Source organism: Chelonoidis abingdonii, chromosome 1, assembly GCF_003597395.2.
Source record: "Chelonoidis abingdonii isolate Lonesome George chromosome 1, CheloAbing_2.0, whole genome shotgun sequence".
Lineage (NCBI taxonomy): Eukaryota > Metazoa > Chordata > Testudines > Testudinidae > Chelonoidis > Chelonoidis abingdonii.
In genome coordinates this window covers 119,021,408-119,042,232 of record NC_133769.1, presented here as the reverse complement: position 1 = coordinate 119,042,232, position 20,825 = coordinate 119,021,408, and the positions used below count along the sequence as shown (strand labels likewise).

At 46.4% G+C, this 20,825-nt stretch overlaps 1 protein-coding gene across 2 annotated transcripts; it reads right to left on the bottom strand.

The window, feature by feature from the left end:
• Positions 1 to 1,310: 1,310 nt before the first annotated feature.
• SLC25A18 (solute carrier family 25 member 18) lies at positions 1,311 to 20,524 on the bottom strand. Of its 2 annotated transcripts, XM_032789332.2 has the most exons (10): positions 20,378 to 20,524; positions 17,347 to 17,466; positions 14,896 to 15,018; positions 11,786 to 11,841; positions 9,677 to 9,767; positions 8,403 to 8,521; positions 7,026 to 7,218; positions 4,829 to 4,983; positions 3,791 to 3,866; positions 1,311 to 3,178 (listed from the first exon to the last, which is right to left on the bottom strand). In XM_032789332.2, exons 2-10 carry the CDS (start codon positions 17,367 to 17,369, stop codon positions 3,037 to 3,039), a joined length of 978 nt encoding a protein of 325 aa, XP_032645223.1. In that variant the 5' UTR covers positions 17,370 to 17,466; positions 20,378 to 20,524; the 3' UTR covers positions 1,311 to 3,036. The 2 variants fall into 2 exon arrangements, with proteins under 2 accessions (XP_032645223.1, XP_074925365.1); XM_075069264.1 differs by lacking the exons at positions 17,347 to 17,466; positions 20,378 to 20,524 and having other exon boundaries at positions 1,314 to 3,178; positions 14,860 to 14,986.
• Between the last annotated feature and the right edge of the window lie 301 nt (positions 20,525 to 20,825).

Here is a 20,825-nt window from a genome sequence, read left to right as displayed (position 1 = left end):
ACATCACATCACCAGCTAACAGGATCTTCTGTCTGTAGGTACTTGCTAACTCTCAATTTAGCACACTTGAGTTGAAGTCTGTGTCCTGATTCCTGTGTAGAGAGCTTTATAGGAGAAAGATATTAAAATACTCAAGGGAATTCTGCACCAAAAAATTAAATTCTGCAAAATTTGTCAAAATAACATTACATAATCACACCAGTTTCAGTTATTTTGGTAACTTTTTTATTTCAAAATACTTGTCAGCAAGTATGTCTATAACAATACAGAGACACACACAAATTCCCCCAAGCGTAGAGTATTAATACATCGCCTACCTCCCAGAGCTCAACTGCAGGGCCCCCCCAACCCACTTCCCTCCTGCCTCCTAGGGGCCAGCTGCAGGCCCACCCCTCTAGTCCAGCTGCTGCCCTCCTCCCCCCTCTTGCCCAGCCCAGACACACTCACCCCCTACCTTCCTGGAGTCTAGGGATCCAGAAGGAGAAACAGGCTGATGCTGGGCTCGCACAGAGTTTCCTGCATGCCACTTCCTTCCTTCAGGGCACTGCAACAGCTGGGACCCTATTTGTGAGATGGGCTCTGCTGAGTGCAGTGGCCCCTAGTGGCGGCCAACATCTCTGCAGCCCATTTCAGGGGCTGGGGAGAGGAGGAGGAAATTCTGAGCACACAACTTTAATTTCTGCAAAATTCTGCACTACATGGTGGTGCAGAATTCTCCCAGAAGTAATTAAAAGTACCTTTTAAGACAGTGGTCATGTAATCAGTGCACTTAACCAATATGCAATAAGCAGCAAATACTTTGTATTGCAGAACCAGCTTTTTGTAGTAGTTTAATAGGTGATAGAAACATTAAAATACATATGAACATAGTACTGGATGCATAATACACCACTTAGCGAGTAAGCTAAAATATTGATTCCTAGTCAGAGAGGAGACTGTCCCTAATGCTACTCAATCAGCTGGATTCTCTGGTTTGTGGCGGCCTCCACATTCTATAAACAGCTTGGAAGGAGTAAACAACTGAGTTTATTAGACTAGAGTGTGTGAACTTTCTTTCCCAGAAGAAGTAGAGAGGTAATGTGCAGAGAATCACTGCTCTGGCCAGGAAGAGCAAGTGGCATATATATATAATTACTAACATTTGGTTTTGATTGGCTTTTGAACCACTTAAGATAAAAATCTGAGTGAGTCTCAGAGCATTGTCCTGGCTGCAAGTTGAACTGATGGAGAAGTTCTGTCAGTACATTAGCACTGTTAACATTTAAGCTAATATTCTGACTAAGGGAATCTAGGACCAGCCTCCTTCCTAAATGTAAGACAGCGTTAAGGGCGGCTTACCCTGCCAGATGTACTCCTGCCTCCCTCCCCAGTTGGAGTTTAGAAACTTTACTCTTTAAGCAGCTATGCTTCAGCACTTAAGTGGGCTGGTCTCAAATAACATAGCTAGAAAATCAGCTGCTACTACCCTCTCTCCTACTAGCATTGTGCCGCTTTGATTTACAGTAGTACAGCAGTCGTCCCTGCATAATCTACTTGGCAGGGCCTGCTTTATAAAACCCTCACTGTTAATATCCCTGAGATGTTACGTATTATCCCTAGGGTACAGATTGTGGAGTGAAATATACCAAAGTTACTTGCCCAGTTCCACAATGTAAGTCACTGCGCAGCTATGCTTAGCACACCCAGTTCCTGACTCCTAGACCTATGTTTAGTCCTGTAAATGAAACTCAGGCTACCTTCCATACTTTCATGCAGTGGTAATAAGGCTTTCATATGATGCCATCATGAATATGCTGCTTAGCAGACTGCAGGGATACAGTTATAAAATAAAGTGTTATCCTTCATAGCGCAGGCTCAGAGGCAGAACTACAGGTTATTTTCTTGCTTTACAAAGCATGTAAAAAAAGATTTGAGCCTAACTCCTCTACTCAGATTGCAGATCAAACAGCAAATCCTGCAGTGCTGAATCCTGAAAAATACTTAACCCAGGGTTACAGTGTCTTTTCTTTTTATCTTGCCCTTTACCTCCATTTCCAAAGGAAATGCTCCCATTATAGTACAGTTCCCCCATGCAGGCCCTGCACCAGAACCCTAACCTTCAGCAATTTTTGTAAGCATGCTTATAGCAGTTTTGAGATTTGCAAGAACTGGTCCAAAAATGGCTTTGACACACCCAGCTGCTGGATGCCTTCAGCTGGCACACACTGTTTTTGAACCCCTAATGCTTTGCTATAAAATTGACATCTGGTTTGTATTAGTCTTTATTTCTGTGTAATTGTAACTGTACAAATAAGCCTTAAGTCTTTCTAGTTTTGCTGCCTTCTCCCCTCGCCTTCACTTCCCCCCACTGCATTCTGACCCTGCATGGAAGGAACAAAACTGTTTCACACTTACACCTTTGTGTTCTGACTGCTGTGCCTCATCTGTTTACATTCAGATACGGCTGGAACAAGTGAGTTTGAACCCCCTCTGACTATTTGATGGAACAGCCACTGCAGTCAAGCAAAGCAAACAGTGAAGCATTTAAAAACAAAGCGAGATGGATACTGGACAAGAGATTGCAGATCATATATGGGGAAACTGGTCATTAGGGAGCTAAGTCCTATCCAGGCTTTTTTGGTTCATACAGGACCCTCTGACCTCAAACAATCATTGAGATCACCTCTATAAGAAAACAAACAATCTTTACTTACACACAGCCATTCAAAGGACAAACTTTTGTGTTATACTGTCCTGAGAAAAACAAGTAAGGATACATAGATCATTCTTCCCTGTGTTTACATGTGGAGGGGCTAGCTGTAGCATGCAGAACGTCAAGTGGATGTATGAAAGTAGCAAGAAATTTAAGCCATAATATAGCTGACAGCCAGTGTTGGCCCCTGCTCATGGGCAGAGAAAGCTGAAGGTGATGGTGCAGTCCATAAGAGAAATTATTACAACATGGTCCTGTCCATTTCTGGCAAATCCAGTTCTGCAGCACTGAGGAGTAAACTTGTGTGTGATCTTCAGCCAGGCCTGATTTAGCCAGAACAAGTTCTAGTGGAAATATCCCAAGATATATTCACCAATGCCAATAAAATAGACACCCTGGGCTATGCCAAAGAGGGGTGCTATAACCAGGGCCCGACAGCCTGCCCCCTTCATGAAGGCAGCAGGTCCCTCATGTGTCCAGATCTTCCTGTATATTGAAAAAAGAAAAACAATTAGATGGCCAGACAAGCAGCATTTCAGATAGTTGCTACTTACAAACCAAGACTCACAATCCTCTTAAATTAAAAACCAGATATACTCAAAAGTCAGGGTTTTTAATGGATTACCCAGCAATCCTTCAGAAGGGAAGCTCCTTGGGCCCACAGGAAATGGTCTAAGCATTTTCCTTGTATATTTCATCTGAACAAGTAATAAACCAGGTGATCATCTTCCAGCAGATCTGTTTAAAGTACTTGGCTTACGCATCTTGTTTATAGTCCTTCTGCAGGCTGCCTTGGTAGGAGGCACTGCCAGGTATGTTGTGTGAACTCACTCTTGTACCAGCCACTCCCTGCAGGAGCTACTGTAGAGAATAGAGCAGGAGCACTAGCTCATGGGAAACTCTAATCCTATCTAATCCTAGACTCTACCCACCAGGAGACCCTCTAGGGATTTATGCAGGAGTGTTGGGGGATTGGGGGACAGGTGTTCCAGGTAATCCACTGTCACAGTAAGGAGGTGCTAAATGGAATGGCAATTGGACAGGGTGACATAGAACAGTAATACACCCGATGTGCAGCGAGGGAATATTCTGGTTTACCTGGCGCAGTCAGTGATTCCATTGTAGGTGTCCTCTCCCAGGCCTTTCTTGAGAGTTTGAATTCGGGTTTTTAAAACTAAATTGCATGGAATGGAAAAGGAACATTTTTAAAGAAGTCGTCTCCAGGCAGCGTTCACACAAGACTCCTAACAAGTCAGTACAGAACTGAAAAATATCACCACACATCTTGTTAGATCCTGGTTTTTCATGCTAGAGAGATGCTAATGTTAATCACTGAGTCACATGCTACATGAATGATTCCTGGGGATGCATGTGGGTGTGAATCTGAGAGAACTGCAAGAGAAAACAACCAGGAAGTGAATGAAAGAGGAGAGGCCTCAAAGTGCTCACTGGGTTAGTTTTGTTTGGATATGTAACCTCTTCCAGGGGACTCTCAACTCAGAAGGTGGATGTTATTCATCAAGAAAAGGGAGAAGCTGCAGGGTTTGATTCCAGGGTCTCAGCCCCGACTGGAGCCAGCCTTGGGGAAAACGCAACCATGTCTACAACAATCAGATGATGTTGACAAGGATGTTTTGTTTAAAGAATAGTGATGCGACCCCTCAAGAGCAACATCTGCTGTTCTTGTGAGTGGGGTCCCTAACCTCAGGAAGTTGCCAACATTTGCACATATGGGAAATAGCAGGCCTTTAGGGAGTTCAACAGCAGTTATCTGAAGAGCAGGATCTATGTCCTCAGAGTTCCCCACCAGCAGCGTTTGTAAGTCATGTGTTGTATGAGTGTCTTCAGCAAAGAGGTGAAGGTTGTAAGAGAGCAGCGGTTTTGGAGCCTGAACCTATTCTCTGTCTTCAGTCAGTTGCTGTAAAATTTTGGTCTGCCACCAGCACCACCAATTCCTGTGTCACCACCACGAAGACACCACAAGGACTCGCACAAAGGAATGCACCTGAGGACCACCCAGGGGAGACTGGTCAAATGTGGGGCTGTGGTATGAAAGCGGCTGAACAACCTGAGTTTAAAGAAGTCCATCTTCTCCCTCTCTGGAGGGCTGGCTGTACTGCCTCCCACGATACTCACCATCCAGTGGGGTCACTGCTACTGCAGCCACGGATCCCGCCATGCAGCCAGACACGAATGAATGGAAGAAGGGTGCCTTCTCCTCAGAGTGCCTCTGTCCCAGTTTGTTGATGTTGGCAAACAGTGGGAAATAGATAATGGAAAAAGGCACATCCCTGTTGGGAGGGGAAAGGGTTAGATAAACACCCAGCATAGACCAATACCACAGACTGCATTGGGAGCCTGGCCTCTGACACAGGCTCGCCCTTATCCTACCCCTGTAGGCTCTTGTACAAAGTGGGTCACATCACTATCTGCCAGGGAGGAGATGGGGACCAAGCCCTCATCCTCACTGAAATATGGCACTAGTGATTCTGAGATGAGACACAGCTGCAGTTTGTAGGTCAAGAGTCTCTCGACTGATGTGAAAATGGATCTGTCCAGGGAATGGAACAGGTGAGTGCAGAGTAGAGTGTACATTCCAAGTGGCATGGAGAGGAGCAGAATTTGGCAAGCTTCAGCATCTGCTGCCGAGGTAGGGGAAAGGGAAGGTTGGTCTGGACGGTTATGAAAGGAAAATTATTTGTGTTCCATTAGAACTGAAGTGTTGAAATAAATGGAGATTTCCCCTGAGAAAGGTTCAAACCAAAGGATTTTCCGTCAGTTAAATAAACTACAAGCAATAGCTGCTTTTCATTACTTTGAAATTTGAATGAAATATCGCTCCAGTCATTTCTGATGGCCCAGCCCCCATCCTATCTGGGTGCACTTTGCGTGGGCTAGATCAGTTCAACTAAAAAAATATTCCACTGGCCCTCATGTCACCTAGGCAGTGGACTAAATACCAAGGGACCGCAATGCCTACAGGCCTGAACAAAAGGGGTGTCTCGTATATAAAGTGGGTTGAGCATTTTCCTACCAAACAGGCTTCCCTTAGAAAATGCTGGTTCCACGGAATCCAAAAGTTCAGTGAAAAGTGTTGATTCTGTCAAACTTTCAATGGAAACCAGCCAGGCAGGATAGCCAGCTCCAGTCCGCCTGGTTTTCTGTCAGCTACCCTGCGCCACCCTAGTGCACTACCAAGGAGTCAGGGTTCCTAGGGCCTGGCGGGATGCTGGGGCTCTCCAGCTCTTGGGTTGCCTGCCTGCTTTCCTCCCAGAGATCCGTGGTTCATTCAGTTGGTAGCCCACCTAGTGGGTATGTGGGCTGCCCAACTCGCAATTCCTGCAAGCAGCTGACTCCCTAGGCTTCCCTCTTGGTGGCTGTCTCCCTGGACTGCCCCCAGCTGGCAGGCTGCCCAGCTCTCTGGGGAGCCAGGCAGGCACCCAGAGGAGCTGGGGATTCCAGGAAGCATATTTTGTTTTGGGAACACAGAAATGTTCTCGCTGCAGGAACGTTTTGATGCTTCCGAAATGAAATATTTTGGAATTTTCTTCCCACAAGAAATTTCAAAGTTTTGACTTTTTGTCTCGATTCAGGATGAAAAATGTTTGACAACTTGCAATTTTTTGCATGCAGGAAGTTCCATTTTCCAGCCAGCTCTGGTCTTACATTGTGACTCTCTGAGGTGTTACTGAAGCCAGTGGAAGTTGCATGAATTGCCTCTAGAGCTGCATGTGGCCCCATCATCCCAGTTCTGGTTAGCACTTCTTGGGTCACTGCTTTAATGGCAGCTAGCAGGGTAAAATGGACTTGTGTGGAGACTGTCAACCCGTAATTTGCAATAATAGAAGGCGGAAAGGAAAAAGACAACTAGATACAGTGATTGATTTGACAGAGAAGAATTTCCTTAATACCGATATAATAATTAACACCACCCAGCTCATATGCTGCACTTTTCATCAGTAGATCTCAAAGCATTTCACAAATTAGATCAGTGTCATTATCCTCCTTTTACAGACAGGAAAAGTGTGTTGATGTGACTTGCCCAAGATCACCCAACAGGCCAGTGGCAGAGTCAGGAACAGAAACAGGTCTTCTGAGTCCCCGTTCAATGCCTTATCCACTAGACCACACTGCTGATACAGCTTTCCCCTCCTGTTTGCCAGGTCGCTGGGGCAAGTCCTTCAGGAACAGACGGTAAAACCATGCAGTAAGGAGGGAGGGACTGATTACAAGCCCCTGGTTTGCAGAAGGTTCCCCACCCTTCCTCCTTGGAGTAGGGTGGGACTGGTTTCCCATACTGATTCATCACTCTCTGTCTCTCCCTGCCTCTCACCTGAGCAGGGTGACTCCCAGGCCCTTGTACAGTCCCACTAGCCCTTGGGTTTTCAGAAGATCTCTGGCGATCACAGTGGCCGAGGGGCGCTTGAATGCTGAGGCTGTGCCAGTGGTGTAAGGCCTGTCCTGCGGGGGCTGGGAGAAGGGAGCCAGTGGGCCATCTGTTCCCAAAACCTTTTGCTGATGAATAGCTGAAAACAAACAAGAAAGAGGAATTGGGTATTTGGAGGGAGAGAGGATCTCTCATTCTTTGCTAAGCAACCGCCCCTGCCCCCTAGTCACTGCCTGGCTTCCCGGTGACCTGGCCCTAGATCCTTTCCCCAACAAAAGATCACTCCTGCCCAGAAGGTGAGAACAACTAGTGCTGAGAGAATAATTGATTTTGTAGGTTAATGGCTGAACTGAAAAAATCCCAAACAATTTGGTTAGTTTAAAAAAGAAAAGTAATTGTTCTCAGGTTTTTTTGTCAATATGAAAAAGAAAAAAAAAATTCATTCGACTCGATTCAAAACAACATTTTGTTTCAAAAATACCGTTTTGCAATGAAATGTGGAAACTATTTCAAAAATGTCAAAACAAAACATTTCTACAAAAATAAATGTTTTTTTCCCATCCAAAACTATTTGCCAAATTCAACCTGAATTCGCAAATAGTTTTAATATCCTGAAAGCTGAAAAAATGTCACCCAGCTCTAACCACCATCCTATTACTCTCTGTGTCACTAACTAGGGCTTCCCAGTCCAAATCACTCTATAGCAGTCCTGAGAGCATCAGAACCAATCATTCTTCCCCACCACCCCCAACCCACCCCACCCCAAGGAATGGAGAGTGTACCTTCTCTATGTAATCACCAACAACCAGCCTGACAGTAAAACACTGAAGGTGGAGTTTCAACTCAGATCCTAATATGGGATCATGAGGCAATTACTGGTCTATTGTACCAGTCCAGAAATTAGATCCTGAACATTCACACAGACAGCTGAACAGGTAAAAGAGTCTTGCATTTCTACCTTTCTCCCCAGGGATTTCTTTTGTTTTTAAATCCAAATTATGCTTAACACTTAAATTATAATCACTGCTGGCTGAGGCTGGGATTGCAGGAACCGTGATCTCTTCTCACGGCCAGTGTCCCCATGTCATTCCCTGTGGTACTGCTTACTGGGAGAGGCTGGACTCCCCTTCAGCAAATATCGAGGTGGTGGGGACTGCACAAACCTGTTCCTGGGCATCAAGGGCTCAGTCCCTTTAGAATGCAAATCTTACTATGATACCTGCAGGATGTCAAGAAGTTTGTGATAAAGGGATTTACTGCAGAACCTGAAGCAACAATCTGGATGTCCACTCCCCGCCCCCGCCATGCAACAGAGGGCCTAACCCAGTCGTCCAGCATCTTGAAGCTGAATTTTCAGCATCTCCATGGGGGAGGTGACCACCACTTGGCAGGCCCCAGCTCCACAGCCAGCTAGCATCTCCCTCACCAGCGTCAACTCCTTCCTGCCGGGAACAACACAGATGTAAAGGGAATGCACAGCAGAGAGACAGACAGGCAGACGCACAGATTTACACAGCTATCTGGGGGGTGGGAGTACACAGCTTTCTCATGCTGCATCTTGATGCTGCCAGGCCACCCCAGCATGACAGCTCCGCATTGAATCCTGAAACTTGTATCCTGAGCTATAAGGAAACAGACTAGACATGCTGTGCCACATATCCACATAGAAACAGGCACACAAGGGCACACACGTCCTTGATTATCCACATGCTGCCCACACAGTATGCAGGTACAGACACTGCATACGCACCCATTCATAAATGCTGTCTTTATTCCAACAGCCTGCCTACAATAATGACCTTTGCTGTACGAAGGCACAAAACCTCTAAAACACCCCTGATTTTGCACTGGTGTGCCAAGGGAGGAAATTCTCTCCTGACCCCAGCTGATGACTGGCTCAATGTCTTAAAGAATATAATTTTATAATTTTTCATCCCAGCTAATGTACTCTTAGACACTATAGATCCATTTCTTGTTCATATACATGTCTTATCCTTTAAAAAAATTACTAATATAGTTGTCTCAATAACATCCTGCAGCAGTGAGTTCCACAAGTTAATTTTAATATTCGATAAAAAGTGTCAGCTGTTTGCCTTTATCCCTTATGAATGCAGGTATTATATCCTTCCTTGACAGGAGTCTGGATTTTTATCATTTAACATTTTTTTCCATATCTAATTTCTGTGATCCTCTCTACTGTACAGACAAAAGAAGACCCACTCTCATATGCTTGATATATACTCTCACACACATCCACAGGAACTGATCAATGGTCCACCTTGTCTCTGATAATGCTGTGCATCAGACACTTCAGAGGATGAAAAAAAATACCTATAATGATCCTGGACATGCGCACATACTAGTCACCCACATACTGTACACACAGGACCATAGGTATTCAGCTGCACACAAATCTACTCACTTGCATAACTATGGAGGCCCTCATAGAAACACACCCACAACTACACATATGCACACTCAAAACTAAATGTCTGTCTATAGCTTCATACAAATACTGCCCCCACCCTCCCTAAACACACACATACACGTAGAAATTTCTGCAAGGCCAAAACTAGACAGTGACGTTTCCTCCGTACCTCTCCTGTGACAGCAGCTGTCGAAAAAAGTCATTGGCTGCCAGTTTGATTGCTTTCTCTGGCGTGACCAGTGTCAGGTTCACCGCGGCCCCTGGTCAAGGACAGAAGGACCGATAAAGGGTTAATTCAGTCACATTCTGTGATGTATTAAAAATCCCTCCCACATTGATTACCCACAGTAAGAATGGGGAAGAGAGACATCTCATGTGCAAACGATTCCATGCAGCAAGTGTCTGAGGTCTCAGTTGGTCACAGCTTCCAAGGGCAGGGGAAGAGGGGCCTTTCAAAGAGACAACGATGGAGGCAGAACCAGGAAATGGGGCAGGATAGCCTAGGGGCGGAGGGATTGTGAATGGTATATGAGAGCCAGTGCTTTGATGGACAGCAGTGTACTCAAACTGCGACCTATGGAGCAGCAGTAGCTCCACTCAGCCCTACCTGGTAGTCCTCCGAATTAAATGCTTAGCATTGGGAGGGGACTCCTGGAACAAGTGTGCAGAGCCCTTCGTGACTCCCACTACAAGTGCTCAGGGACCTTGGGGTCTGCTGGGACAGGAGAGAATCTCTATTTTACAAAATAATCTATATGATTATATTAGGACGGAGGAATGCTAACAGAGTGATAAGGTTTCCCATTGCCCTTGTTTTCACTGGAGTTTAGGAACAGGCACATCCTAACAGGTCAATGCGCCGTTCACGCCAACATTCTGCCGACAGCAGTAGGCAGTATGTCATAGGAAGATGTCAACCGTCTCAAATGCCTGATTCTGAGGTACTTCACCAAGGGAAGAAATTCCTTTCTGACCCCCCTTGACGATCACTTTATACTCTGAAGCATGAGGTCTTACACTAGGGGTTGGCAACCTTTCAGAAGTGGTGTGCTGAGTCTTCATTTATTCACTCTAATTTAAGGCTTCACGTGCCAGTAATACATTTTAACGTTTTTAGAAGGTCTCTTTCTACAAGTCTATAATATATAACTAAACTATTGTTGTATGTAAAGTAAATAAAAAGTTTTAAAAATGTTTAAGAAGCTTCATTTAAAATTAAATTAAAATGCAGAGCCCCCCAGAGCGGTGGCCAGGACCCACGCAGTGAGTGTGCCACTGAAAATCAGCTTGCGTGCCGCCTTTGGCACATGTGCCATAGGTTGCCTACCCCTGTCTTACACCTTTGTAACTTTTTAACCTAACTAGTGTAACTGTAGATGCTGTTCTTATTCATATAAATATATCTTCTTTTTAAATAAATTTGCTGAGATAGTGGTCTCAGTAATATCCTGCAGCAGGAAGTTCCACAGGCTAATTACATATCAAGTAGAAGGGTACCAGGTATTTGCTTTCATTCATTTTAAATGGCTTGTCTTTCAGTTCCAGAAAGCACCCTCTTGTTTCTACTAAGTAGGCTTGAAAGGATTAGATTGTTATTGGTAAATGTCAGTAAACAAACACACAACAAATATTTCCGTCGATAATCATTGAAATGTACAGCTAGGCAAAGTAAGAAAAATGCTGCTTGAGAACTTAAGAGTTTGATTTAAGGATATTTACTTATATATTTTGACATGCGATGATTACAATTTACGTCGTAATGATTATAAAACTAACAGCTTGAATCTCAACAGCTACTGTTATTAAATAATTATTGTATGACCTCCCCTTAATGTTTCACAATTTAAATAAAAATAAATACAATGAATAAAAGTCTAAAAATGCTTACAACTGAACATCAATATTATCTGTCAAAATGATAATAAATAAAAATCAAATTCTGTCAAGCCTACTAATAAGGTAAATTAGAGCATCCAACTGGTCTTTTCTGGTCATCATTTAATTTCTCTCTCTCACATCGCCCTGCCTCTGATCATTTCCACTGCTCTTCTCTGAAAGATTCCTCTTTTTGAGCCAGTGTTTCTCTTGTCAGTAATCATCAGCTGTGCTCAGTGAGAGCAATGACTGTGTGCCTCAGGGACAGCTGGGTCTGAAATAATGCCTCTATTCCAGAGAAGAGGCATATAGGTAGCAGTATGCGCTTCTGCTGAGAGGCTGTAACTGACATAATGGGGCCAATACACTGCAAAGGGGCCCCCGACATTCCCCCAGAGACTACCTCGGTACAAGCCGAAGAATCCCTCTGAACGCAGAGTCTTCACCAAGCAATCCCGCCTGGAACCAGAGAATGAGAAATGGGGTAAGTTGCTGCTGCCCCAGGATTGTGCCATTAGTTTGCTATTAACAACACTTTTAGCTGCACTAGAGCTAGAGTTCACAGCTTCTGTAGGCAGAGGCCATTAGGGGGCAACATGATCACACGCTTGGAGCACGTTAGAGAGTTGCCTACGCAGGGCAGTAGCACGTGCATGCAAACACATGTGCCCACCACCCTTTGGCAGCTCCTTCTGTAGAGGAAATAGACAGAAACAAGACAGAAGTCCCATTCCGGGAAAAGAACTTATCCTAGCTACTACCATATTTAACACAGAGATGGCTGGCATGGCTCTGACAGGACAGGGATGCTTTGACCAATAATAAAATGTTATAATAAAATCATGCTATAGAGACTGCGTGCTGGAGGATACTCTAGAAATACTCCATGTTTCTCAATATTTTCATGTTGGAGAGCACTTATTTGAAGTCAAAATTTTCCACAGCCCCTCTTACATTGACCGTAAAAGAGTAAAAAGTACTAATAAGCTAGGATAATTCATGTGTGTGTGTGTTTCGGGGGACTGATTGAGAATATCTGACCTTGAAGTGCAAGAGTGTGCAGAGAGTGGGGGAACAAGATCTTTTCTTTAGAGTGTAATATAATTTTCAACACCTTGTGACCCCTTATTTGCCTTTTGTGACCCCTTCCCTCCCCATCCTACCCCCGGCCCCGCAGGGGCCATGACACTGCTCTATAGTACAGTTTGGTTAGCAGAGCTCTCAAGAACAAAAAACCTTCTTCTGCCCATTGGTCAGAGAAATTGTGCTAGAACCTCTATCAGCAACAACTGTATTTAAACACAGTTGTAGCTACAGTTTTGACCCTTTAGAACTTCTCTTGCCTGTCAGGAAAAGGAGTTTTTGCTTTTGGGGGTGGGTTTAAGTAGGGAAGCAATGTTATTTAATGGAATTCACCCTGATCTGCAGAGTGGACAGGACCTTAAAATCTCCAGGGGAGGGTGGTAATGAAGTTGGATAGCCCTTCACATCTTCATCGTGCCTTACAAGCATTCACTAACTAATCAATTATGTTGCCCTCCAGCACCCTCTAGCGTCCAGAGCCTCTAGGGCCTCCTTCTTTTCCTTTGTTTGTAGTCTCAGAAGCACTGGTAACTTAAGACAGTCCTGGGTGACAGAATGGAAGGGACTAGGTCGCGGCGGCTCTGGTCAGCACCACCGACTGGGCTGTTAAAGTCCCATCAGCAGTGCTGCCCAGCTAAGGCAGGCTAGTCCCTACCTGTTCTGACACCGTGCTGCACCATGGAAGCAGACAGCAGCAGGTCCGCCTCCTAGGCGGGGGAGGCCACAGGGCTCCGCGTGCTGCCCCTGCCCAGAGCACCGACTCTGCATTCAGAGCTGGGGGCAGGGTGGTGCCTGCAGGTGAGAGAAGCGCAGAGCCACTTGCGCACCTCTGCCTAGGAGGCGCACCTGCTGCTGGTTGCTTCCGGGGAGCAGTGTGGTCCGCAGTGCCAGGACAGACAGGAAGCCTGCCTTAGCACCCCTGCTGTGCTGCTGACCAGGAGTCACCAGAAGTAAGCCCCAATCCCCTGCCCTGTGCCCCCCCAAACCTGGAGCCTATTCCTGCACCACAAATCCCTCATCCCCAGTCCCACCCCAGAGCCTGCACCCCCAGCCCAGAACCCTGACCCCCTCCTGCATCCCAACCCCCTGCCCCAGCCCTGAGATCCCCCCAAACTCAGAGCTCCCTCCCTGCACCCTAAACTCCTCATCCCAGGCCCCACCCTGGAGCCCTGACCCCCTCCCGCACCCCAACCCCTGCCCCAGCCCAGAGCCCCCTCCCACTCCCTGAACCCCTCATTCCCTCCCCCACACTCCCTGAACTCCTCATTCCTGTTCCACCCCCACACGCCCCTCATCCCTGCCCCAGACCTGAGCCCCTCTCACACCGCAAACCGCTCATCCCCAGCTCCGTTGGGTCGCAGGCATCAACAATTTGGGTTTGGCTACACTTGCAGCCATACAGTCCCGCGGCAGCACTTTGAAGTCCGAGTGAGGTCGCAGCACCAGCGCTGGGAGAGCTCTCCTAGCGCTGCAGGTACTCCACCTCCCCGTGGGGATTAGCTTGCAGCACTGGGAGCTGCGCTCTCAGCACTGAGGCACTGTTTACACTGGCGCTTTGCAGCACTGTAACTTGCTGCACTCAGGGGGGTGTTTTTTCACACCCCTGAGCAAGAAAGTTGTAGCGCTGTAAAGCGCCAGGGTAGCCAAGGCCTTTGAAAAAAAGTTTGAAAACCACTGGCTTAGGACATCTCAGCTCTGCCCTTATCAACAGGAGAAGGAAAGCAGGGCCCTGAGGGCTGCTGGAGGCTGAGAGCTGGCAGTTTGTACAGAGCAGTGCAGACTTGCCCTGCCCGTTTCATCAGGATGAGGCTCTTGGAACATGAGTGAACAAACTCAAGAGAAATACTTCCCAGCATGCATCATGTCAGAGAGGAGGGGATGGAGAGAGGCAAACATTCCCAGCATACAGACAGCCACAGGACAGCCACGTATGCTCAGTCATACATGCACAAGTCTATTCTGCAAGCCCCCGGCCAAGTTCCTCTCTGTCCTTGGTCTATTAATAAGGAATTTTTATATTTTATTTTACTTTGTGGAGGGATTTGGGTTACATGATTTTCTTATCTCACCACCCTGGATCCTAGAAATGCCTCATTCCTCTCTTGCCCCTCCCTGGGCCTCCAGCCAAATGCAGAGCAGAATCCACTTTGGGGCCCAGCAGGAACTCTTATCAAAGATGTATCGTTGTCAGTGGTAATGCCCTAAGACTGAGCTAACTGGTGGATCCCCTCACACAAGAAAACTCGGGGAGTCAGCTGGGAGCAGAATCATCTTGTGCCTTAGAGGAGGAGGAATAAATGACAGGGACAGTTGAGGAAGAGGTCTTCAGCTGCAGCCACCTCCACCATTGTTGGAGGGGCAGGGAGGATTAGGGACAGTTTTCTGTTCACTTACTAGTGCCCCCACCTGGGGGGTTCTAAGAACACATACATTCCAGTATAGACTCCTTGTCCCTGCTGGTTTTGAAGACGGGTTTTCGCCAAATCAATTGGGAAGACGCAGCTCACTCCCACTAGCCCGGCCACACCTCCATTGATTAACTTTGCTGGAACACTGAAATGAGAAGGGAGAGGTCAACACCACACTCTCAACAATAGAATGACAGCTGCTTGCCCTGCCCCCAATCCCTCCTGGATCCCCTCCTAAGGGCCTAAATTCCTTTTGAAAAGGAGATTTAGGGTCCTAAATCAGGTAAGTGCTGTGATGCTGAGCACAGCAACACCTAAATACCTTCAAAAACCTGGGCCTTTGTCTCTTCATGCCTCATTCCCCATCTGTAAAATGGGGCTAATAGCATTTCCCTACCTTACTGGGGTGTGGGGAGGACAAACACATTAAAGATTGTGTTGTGAGGTGGTAACGGGCCCATGTAAGTACCTTAGACAGACACAGTGGAGAATAAAGAGTGGAGACTGACAGCTGCCCAAGGGATTTCTTCAGGTCCTTTCAATGGGAGTTGTGTGGAAAAACCTCCTTGGCAGCTTTGAAAATCTCAATCACAAACAGAAAGAATAAATGATACCTGAAGGTCAGCCCTGCGCAACTACCAACAGGGACGCTGCACGAGGCCAGGCCCCTTTTAAGGGCTGCTGCTCTTCTTGACCCCGTCCCCAGAGCATGTGTACAAGAGTGTGATGGCTGCTTCCTGATTTCCCAAGTAGTTAGCAGTTAGGCCCCGCAGCTGTAACCCCACCCTCTTATGCCAAGCCCTCCTCCACCCAAATCAGCTACCAAACCCTTTGAACGTGCAAAGCCCAGGCAGGAGGAGCCGACCGGAACCCCTATTCAACTGATTTCACACAGGGATCCACCAAACCTTGGGCCAGGCTCTTCCTCAGTCTAATGAGGAGCTCACTGGATGGGCTAGGAAAGATTGCTAGTGAGTGGACTGATTCTGCAGTTTGATTGGCTAGCATCTCCTTCCCAGGAAGAAAGGGGAAGGTGGTCAGCCAACCACCTCAGCACAGACTGCAGAACTCAATGAGCACCAAGATGCCTTGGATTTACCAGGGTTTTACGGTCCCACCTCCCTGGAACATGCTCACTGAAATAACATGGCCCGGCAACCTCACACAACTAGCCCAAGCAAAGCTGCGAAAGAGAATTGGGCTCCTTATGAAGTCCCAGAGGTGGTGGGCATGCTGGGACAATAGCCTGTAGAGCTAGCCTGCTTGGGTGCATATATATCTTTTCTTATGAGTTTGACCATGTTACATTATAGGTTTGTTATAATACATTTATCAATTTGTATTAGAGTATTTTAGCTGTAACATAAGGTACCTACAATGGCTGCAGGCTCTGTAGGTTAACCTAAGACAAGTTAGTATATAGGTTTGTGATCTTTCGCATAGATACGTGGGCAAATTAAAGCAAGTTGGTAGGTAAGGCCACCTAAGTCTGACAAAGGCCATGAACTTAACAGATACATCACAAAGAACATGGAAATAACCGGTTAGGACAGAAACAACAGAGGTGAGGATGAGCTAATGGTCTCTAATGGTAACAAATATGTCATTAATACACATGAACATGCCAGCCTATAGGACAAGTGCGGACCCTAACATTTTTGTGGGTGAGGAAGTTAAGATTGGACATGGAAGGAGGGCACATAGGAATCAAGTCCTACAACAGGAGCAACCCACCATGTTGGGAAGGTTCAGCTGGTTTTGTTAGTTCGTCATTGTTAGTTCATCTATGGCCTTTCTTCTAAGTTCTTCATCTCTCCCTCAAGACTTGAGGAACCTGGACCAATGAACTCTCTTGGCATGTCAGAGGCAAGGCTAATCCTTTGTCTCTTATCACCAGGTTACCAAGGAAGGATGTGAACAGATTAACTGAGAAACGTTTATAGTATATACAATACCACACAATCTGCTAGAACATTATTGCTTTTGTAAGCAGTTGATTATTTATTATTTTATTACTATTCCATTACTGTTCCATTTATCTCAATAAGAGGCTTTAAGGCTGCATTTTGTTCTCAGTGAGAGTTTCCTTGTCATACATCCCAAAGGTCCCTGCAAATTCTATGTGGCCTGATTCTGGGACAAGAACCGTATCATCTTCCGATCAGATTAACTGGCAATCCTATAACCAATATTATCTAACAATATTATTAACCTCCCATAAAATCAGGCAACAAGCAGGTGGATTAGCATGTCTACTGATAATGCTCTTAGGTCCTTACAGGTGAATTAAAACCAAGCTCTGTGTAAATGCAAAGAAATCAGGACCTGGGAAATCTCATACTTCATCTACCAATTGACTGGGAAGACCAGGCCCACCTGGCTCCCAACTGCTGCAACTGACAACCAGCTACCAGTTTAGACACAGGCCAGAATTATGCCCCGAAGAGAAAGAAACTGTGGGAATGGCACTGACCTGATCTTCTTCTTGCTCCCCATAGTTCCTCGAGGACCTTCTTCCGTGACTGCTGCAGACACAGGGGGATTCTTTCACCACAGAGATACTCTTCCCTTTGAAAGAGGTTGCCTTGTTCAGCTGGGGGACAGAACATCAGATCTTACAGCACCAATTGCCATGTGCTTTAATATCTGCAGGCATATTATACACTTGTCTCTGGTATTTACCATGTGATCTAATACAAGCCCATGCATACATCAGTGGGTTCACAATTTATCACGCACCATACAATTGCCTCACCTGCACTCTACCCATTAACCCACCTCCCATAAGAGTGAGACTGAGATCCTGAAAGTGATTTAGGCACCTAACACTCATTGATTTAAATGGAATTTAAAGGTGCCTGAATCCCTTTGAGGATCTCGGCCTATGCCTAACATCCCAAGATGCTGGGCAGCTTCAAACAGCCACCTTTTTTTTTTTCTAAATCAATTCACCACAAAAACGTTCCCCTTTTTTCTCCAGTTGTGGAAATCCCCATCCTGCCCTCCTGTCCAAATTACACCCGCCCTAGTCCCTGGATAGGTGAGATTGAATTCTGCACCTGAGACACATTCAAGGTCTAATCTCACGCTGAGTGCCAAGGGGCTGAAGAGTCACGTACAACCCCAAGACAGACAAGCCATACAGAACAGCTAGCCCTATTATTCCAGTTGCTCTGACAGCTCTCTGTGGGGCCTGAGAGCATCTCTAGTTGCCAGCATAGCTCGCCGTAGCTCTTTAAGCTGGTCTTATCCTAGCAACAGGATTGTTGAGGAACCACTGAACAGATGGTACACAAGCTCCCCTGTCGTAGGCCTTCTGTCTCTTGTAAGAAGCAAGGAGCAAAAGAATCCCTGAGGTACAAAGTCACGTCTGAAAGACTATGAAGTCTCCCCCCCTCCGTCCCCTCCCTGAGCCACAGCCGGCTCCAAGATTCACAGTAAAGGATGTCTCCTCCTGGGACTAGCGTGGCCTTGTCTGCAGAGTGCTATAGAAGAAACAAGGGGGTGGAAGGCAGACAAAGGCGGCAGCAGCAGCCTGGAATTGTGAGTGGGGTTGGAAGAGGAGATGAAGTGAGCAAAGCCTTTGCTCTCTGTACTGTGATCTCTAGGGACACCAACACCTGACCATTCTCTGAATATCTGCCCTCAGAGAACAAGGTGCCAGGGGCCAGCGGGAAGGCCCAGACATGCGAGTGGGTGGAGAAGGTGGCTTGAATCTGGGGCTGAGATCATGGCCATTTCCAGTTGTTTGCGTGCTCTTTCTTTCAAGAAGTATAGGCAGTTTTCGTGCTTGTCATGAAAAAATAGCAGTAGCTGGATTCAGGCAGAGGGCATGCAGGTCCTTCTCCAACTTCCTCCTTCCTCCAAACTCCCCTGTGCACCTCAGCCCTGCCCTGCAGCACCCCCTGCTGGGCCAGTCCCAGCCTCCTCCAGTCCCAGCTCTGTCAAAGCATAGCACTCCTGACCTGGGATCCCAGCTGGTTTGTGAGGGAGGCAGGAACTGAAACGAATGCTGTTCTAAATGCAGATCTCTTGTGCAGACGCTTTATTCTGATCAATGCTTAAAGCAGCACTGCATGACTCCCGGGGGAGCAGACACCAATCACTGCCAGCTAGAGAGTGGGTCAACATGGTGCTAGGATTTCCAGGGGTGAGGTGAGGTGGGGGGGAATACAAGAGAGAGGACTGGAAAGGGAAGATCCTTTGGAAAGTGGGCCCTGCCACTGAATGGGGCCCTGAATTAGCAGGGAATAGGTGAATAGCAGGCAATGTGGCACAAAGCTGATTGCTGCCAACACAGGGCCCAGGGAGAAGATGCACTCTAGGTCCAATACTTCCCCTACCACCCCGCTTCCCCCAGTCACATTATGCAATGACCTGAAGGAAGAGGGGGAGTGCAGGGGCAGGACAGTGCCAGGGAGCTGTGACTCATTGGAATGGCATAACACACACAAACACTATGTGTTGACTGGGTGGGGACAAAGTCTGATGTTCTGGCAGCGAGGGAGTTCAAATGTCAATGGATCTGGAGCGTGGGTACAGAGTAGAAGAATCTCCTAACAGAAAGCTAGAGCCTGCGGCCATTGTACATTCTTCTCTGATCGCAAAGCAGGTAGGATGATGCAGTAAGTGATGAGATGTCAAGACTGGCAATTGCCAACCCCCAAGGGTTCAAAATAAAATAATAAATAATAATAATAATCAAGATTTGCTTAAAAATCATAAGAGTTAAAAAAAAAGTTTGGGGTTCTTTTTAATTGCCTTTTGGTGGCAGATTGTCGTGTTTCAAGCTCTTCTTCATAGCCACGAGGGCTAGACACTTTCCTGATTTTTAAAATGAAAGCTGACAGATTGTCAGGCAATACCCTGACTCCAACAGCCAGGGCATGAGGAAACAAAAAACAAAAATCACAAGACGCATGATAAAAAATAGTGAGCATGGCAACACTGCAGTCTAGTTCCTACTCCTCTAACTCCCATTGTCACCCTCCTCCCCAAGTGGTAACAGCCCATGCTGTGAGGCACACATTGGTAGGTTATTTTCTAGACTGCACCCTGATCTGTTTGGGGCAGCTGATTCTGACCAAAAAAACCCACAGCAGTACAATGTAGGATGTGCTAGGCTCCTGCAAAGCAATCTACTCTCCATATATTACTAAAGAAATCTGAGACAGGCCTGAATCAACATCTCTGAACTCTGGGGAAGTTCCGATCCAGGTTCTGAACTTTGCAGCTTGGACCCACATCTAAGAGAAACCCAACTTCCAGATTCCAGCACCATCAAGCATTTCTGAAGCTCTAGGAATCCAAGTGGCACCAGGAGTTTAAGGAGACCCAAGGCCGGGTTAGAACTGCACAGAATGCCATTCACACTAGCCCTTTTGATACCCTCAGGCTGTGACTTACCCAGAAAACATGTATTTATGAGCGATTTGTGTGAATGTGTTGGGCTGATGCATAGATAGAACTGCTATAGGGTCAGAAAAGAAAGAGGTGAAACTTACCTCTATTTCTGACCCATCAGTTTTCTCCCTTCTCCTTGTCCTTGCTCCTCTTCCAAACCCAAATATCTGACTCACAGCTGGATTCCACTAGCAAGCAAATCCCATTCCTGGCTTAAGGGACAGTTCACAAATTCCCATTGTTTTTAAGCAGTGTAAAAATGTCTTTTCTGTTCGGTTAGCTTTTCCTCCCTTAGCCTGAGAAAGAAGTCACTCCTGGTCCCTTCCAGCCAGAGCTTTTCCTCTGGGTGGGGACAGATAGTGGAGGAGGGGCACATCTCACACAAAAATGCCTGTTAGGTTTTTAACCTAAAGTTAAAACAGGTTTTTAGACTAACAAAGGCTGGATTTCCTCTCACTTTGTTGAGCCCCACCTGCCTGCCCCATGACTGGCAGGCTATAATCATTCAGTTAACAGAACCATAGACCTGCTAGACCAGTCAGTCCCTAT

Bases quoted from the DNA above. Each gene is read 5' to 3' on its own strand.
- SLC25A18 (XM_032789332.2), bottom strand. From the start codon at position 17,369: ATGGGGAGCAAGAAGAAGATCAG. The intron at 3,867-4,828 runs GTGAGTATCGTG...CATGCAATTTAG, and splicing joins AGCAGTGACCCCACTGGATG to TTTTAAAAACCCGAATTCAA. The intron at 3,179-3,790 runs GTAAACCAGAAT...TTCAATATACAG, and splicing joins GGAATCACTGACTGCGCCAG to GAAGATCTGGACACATGAGG.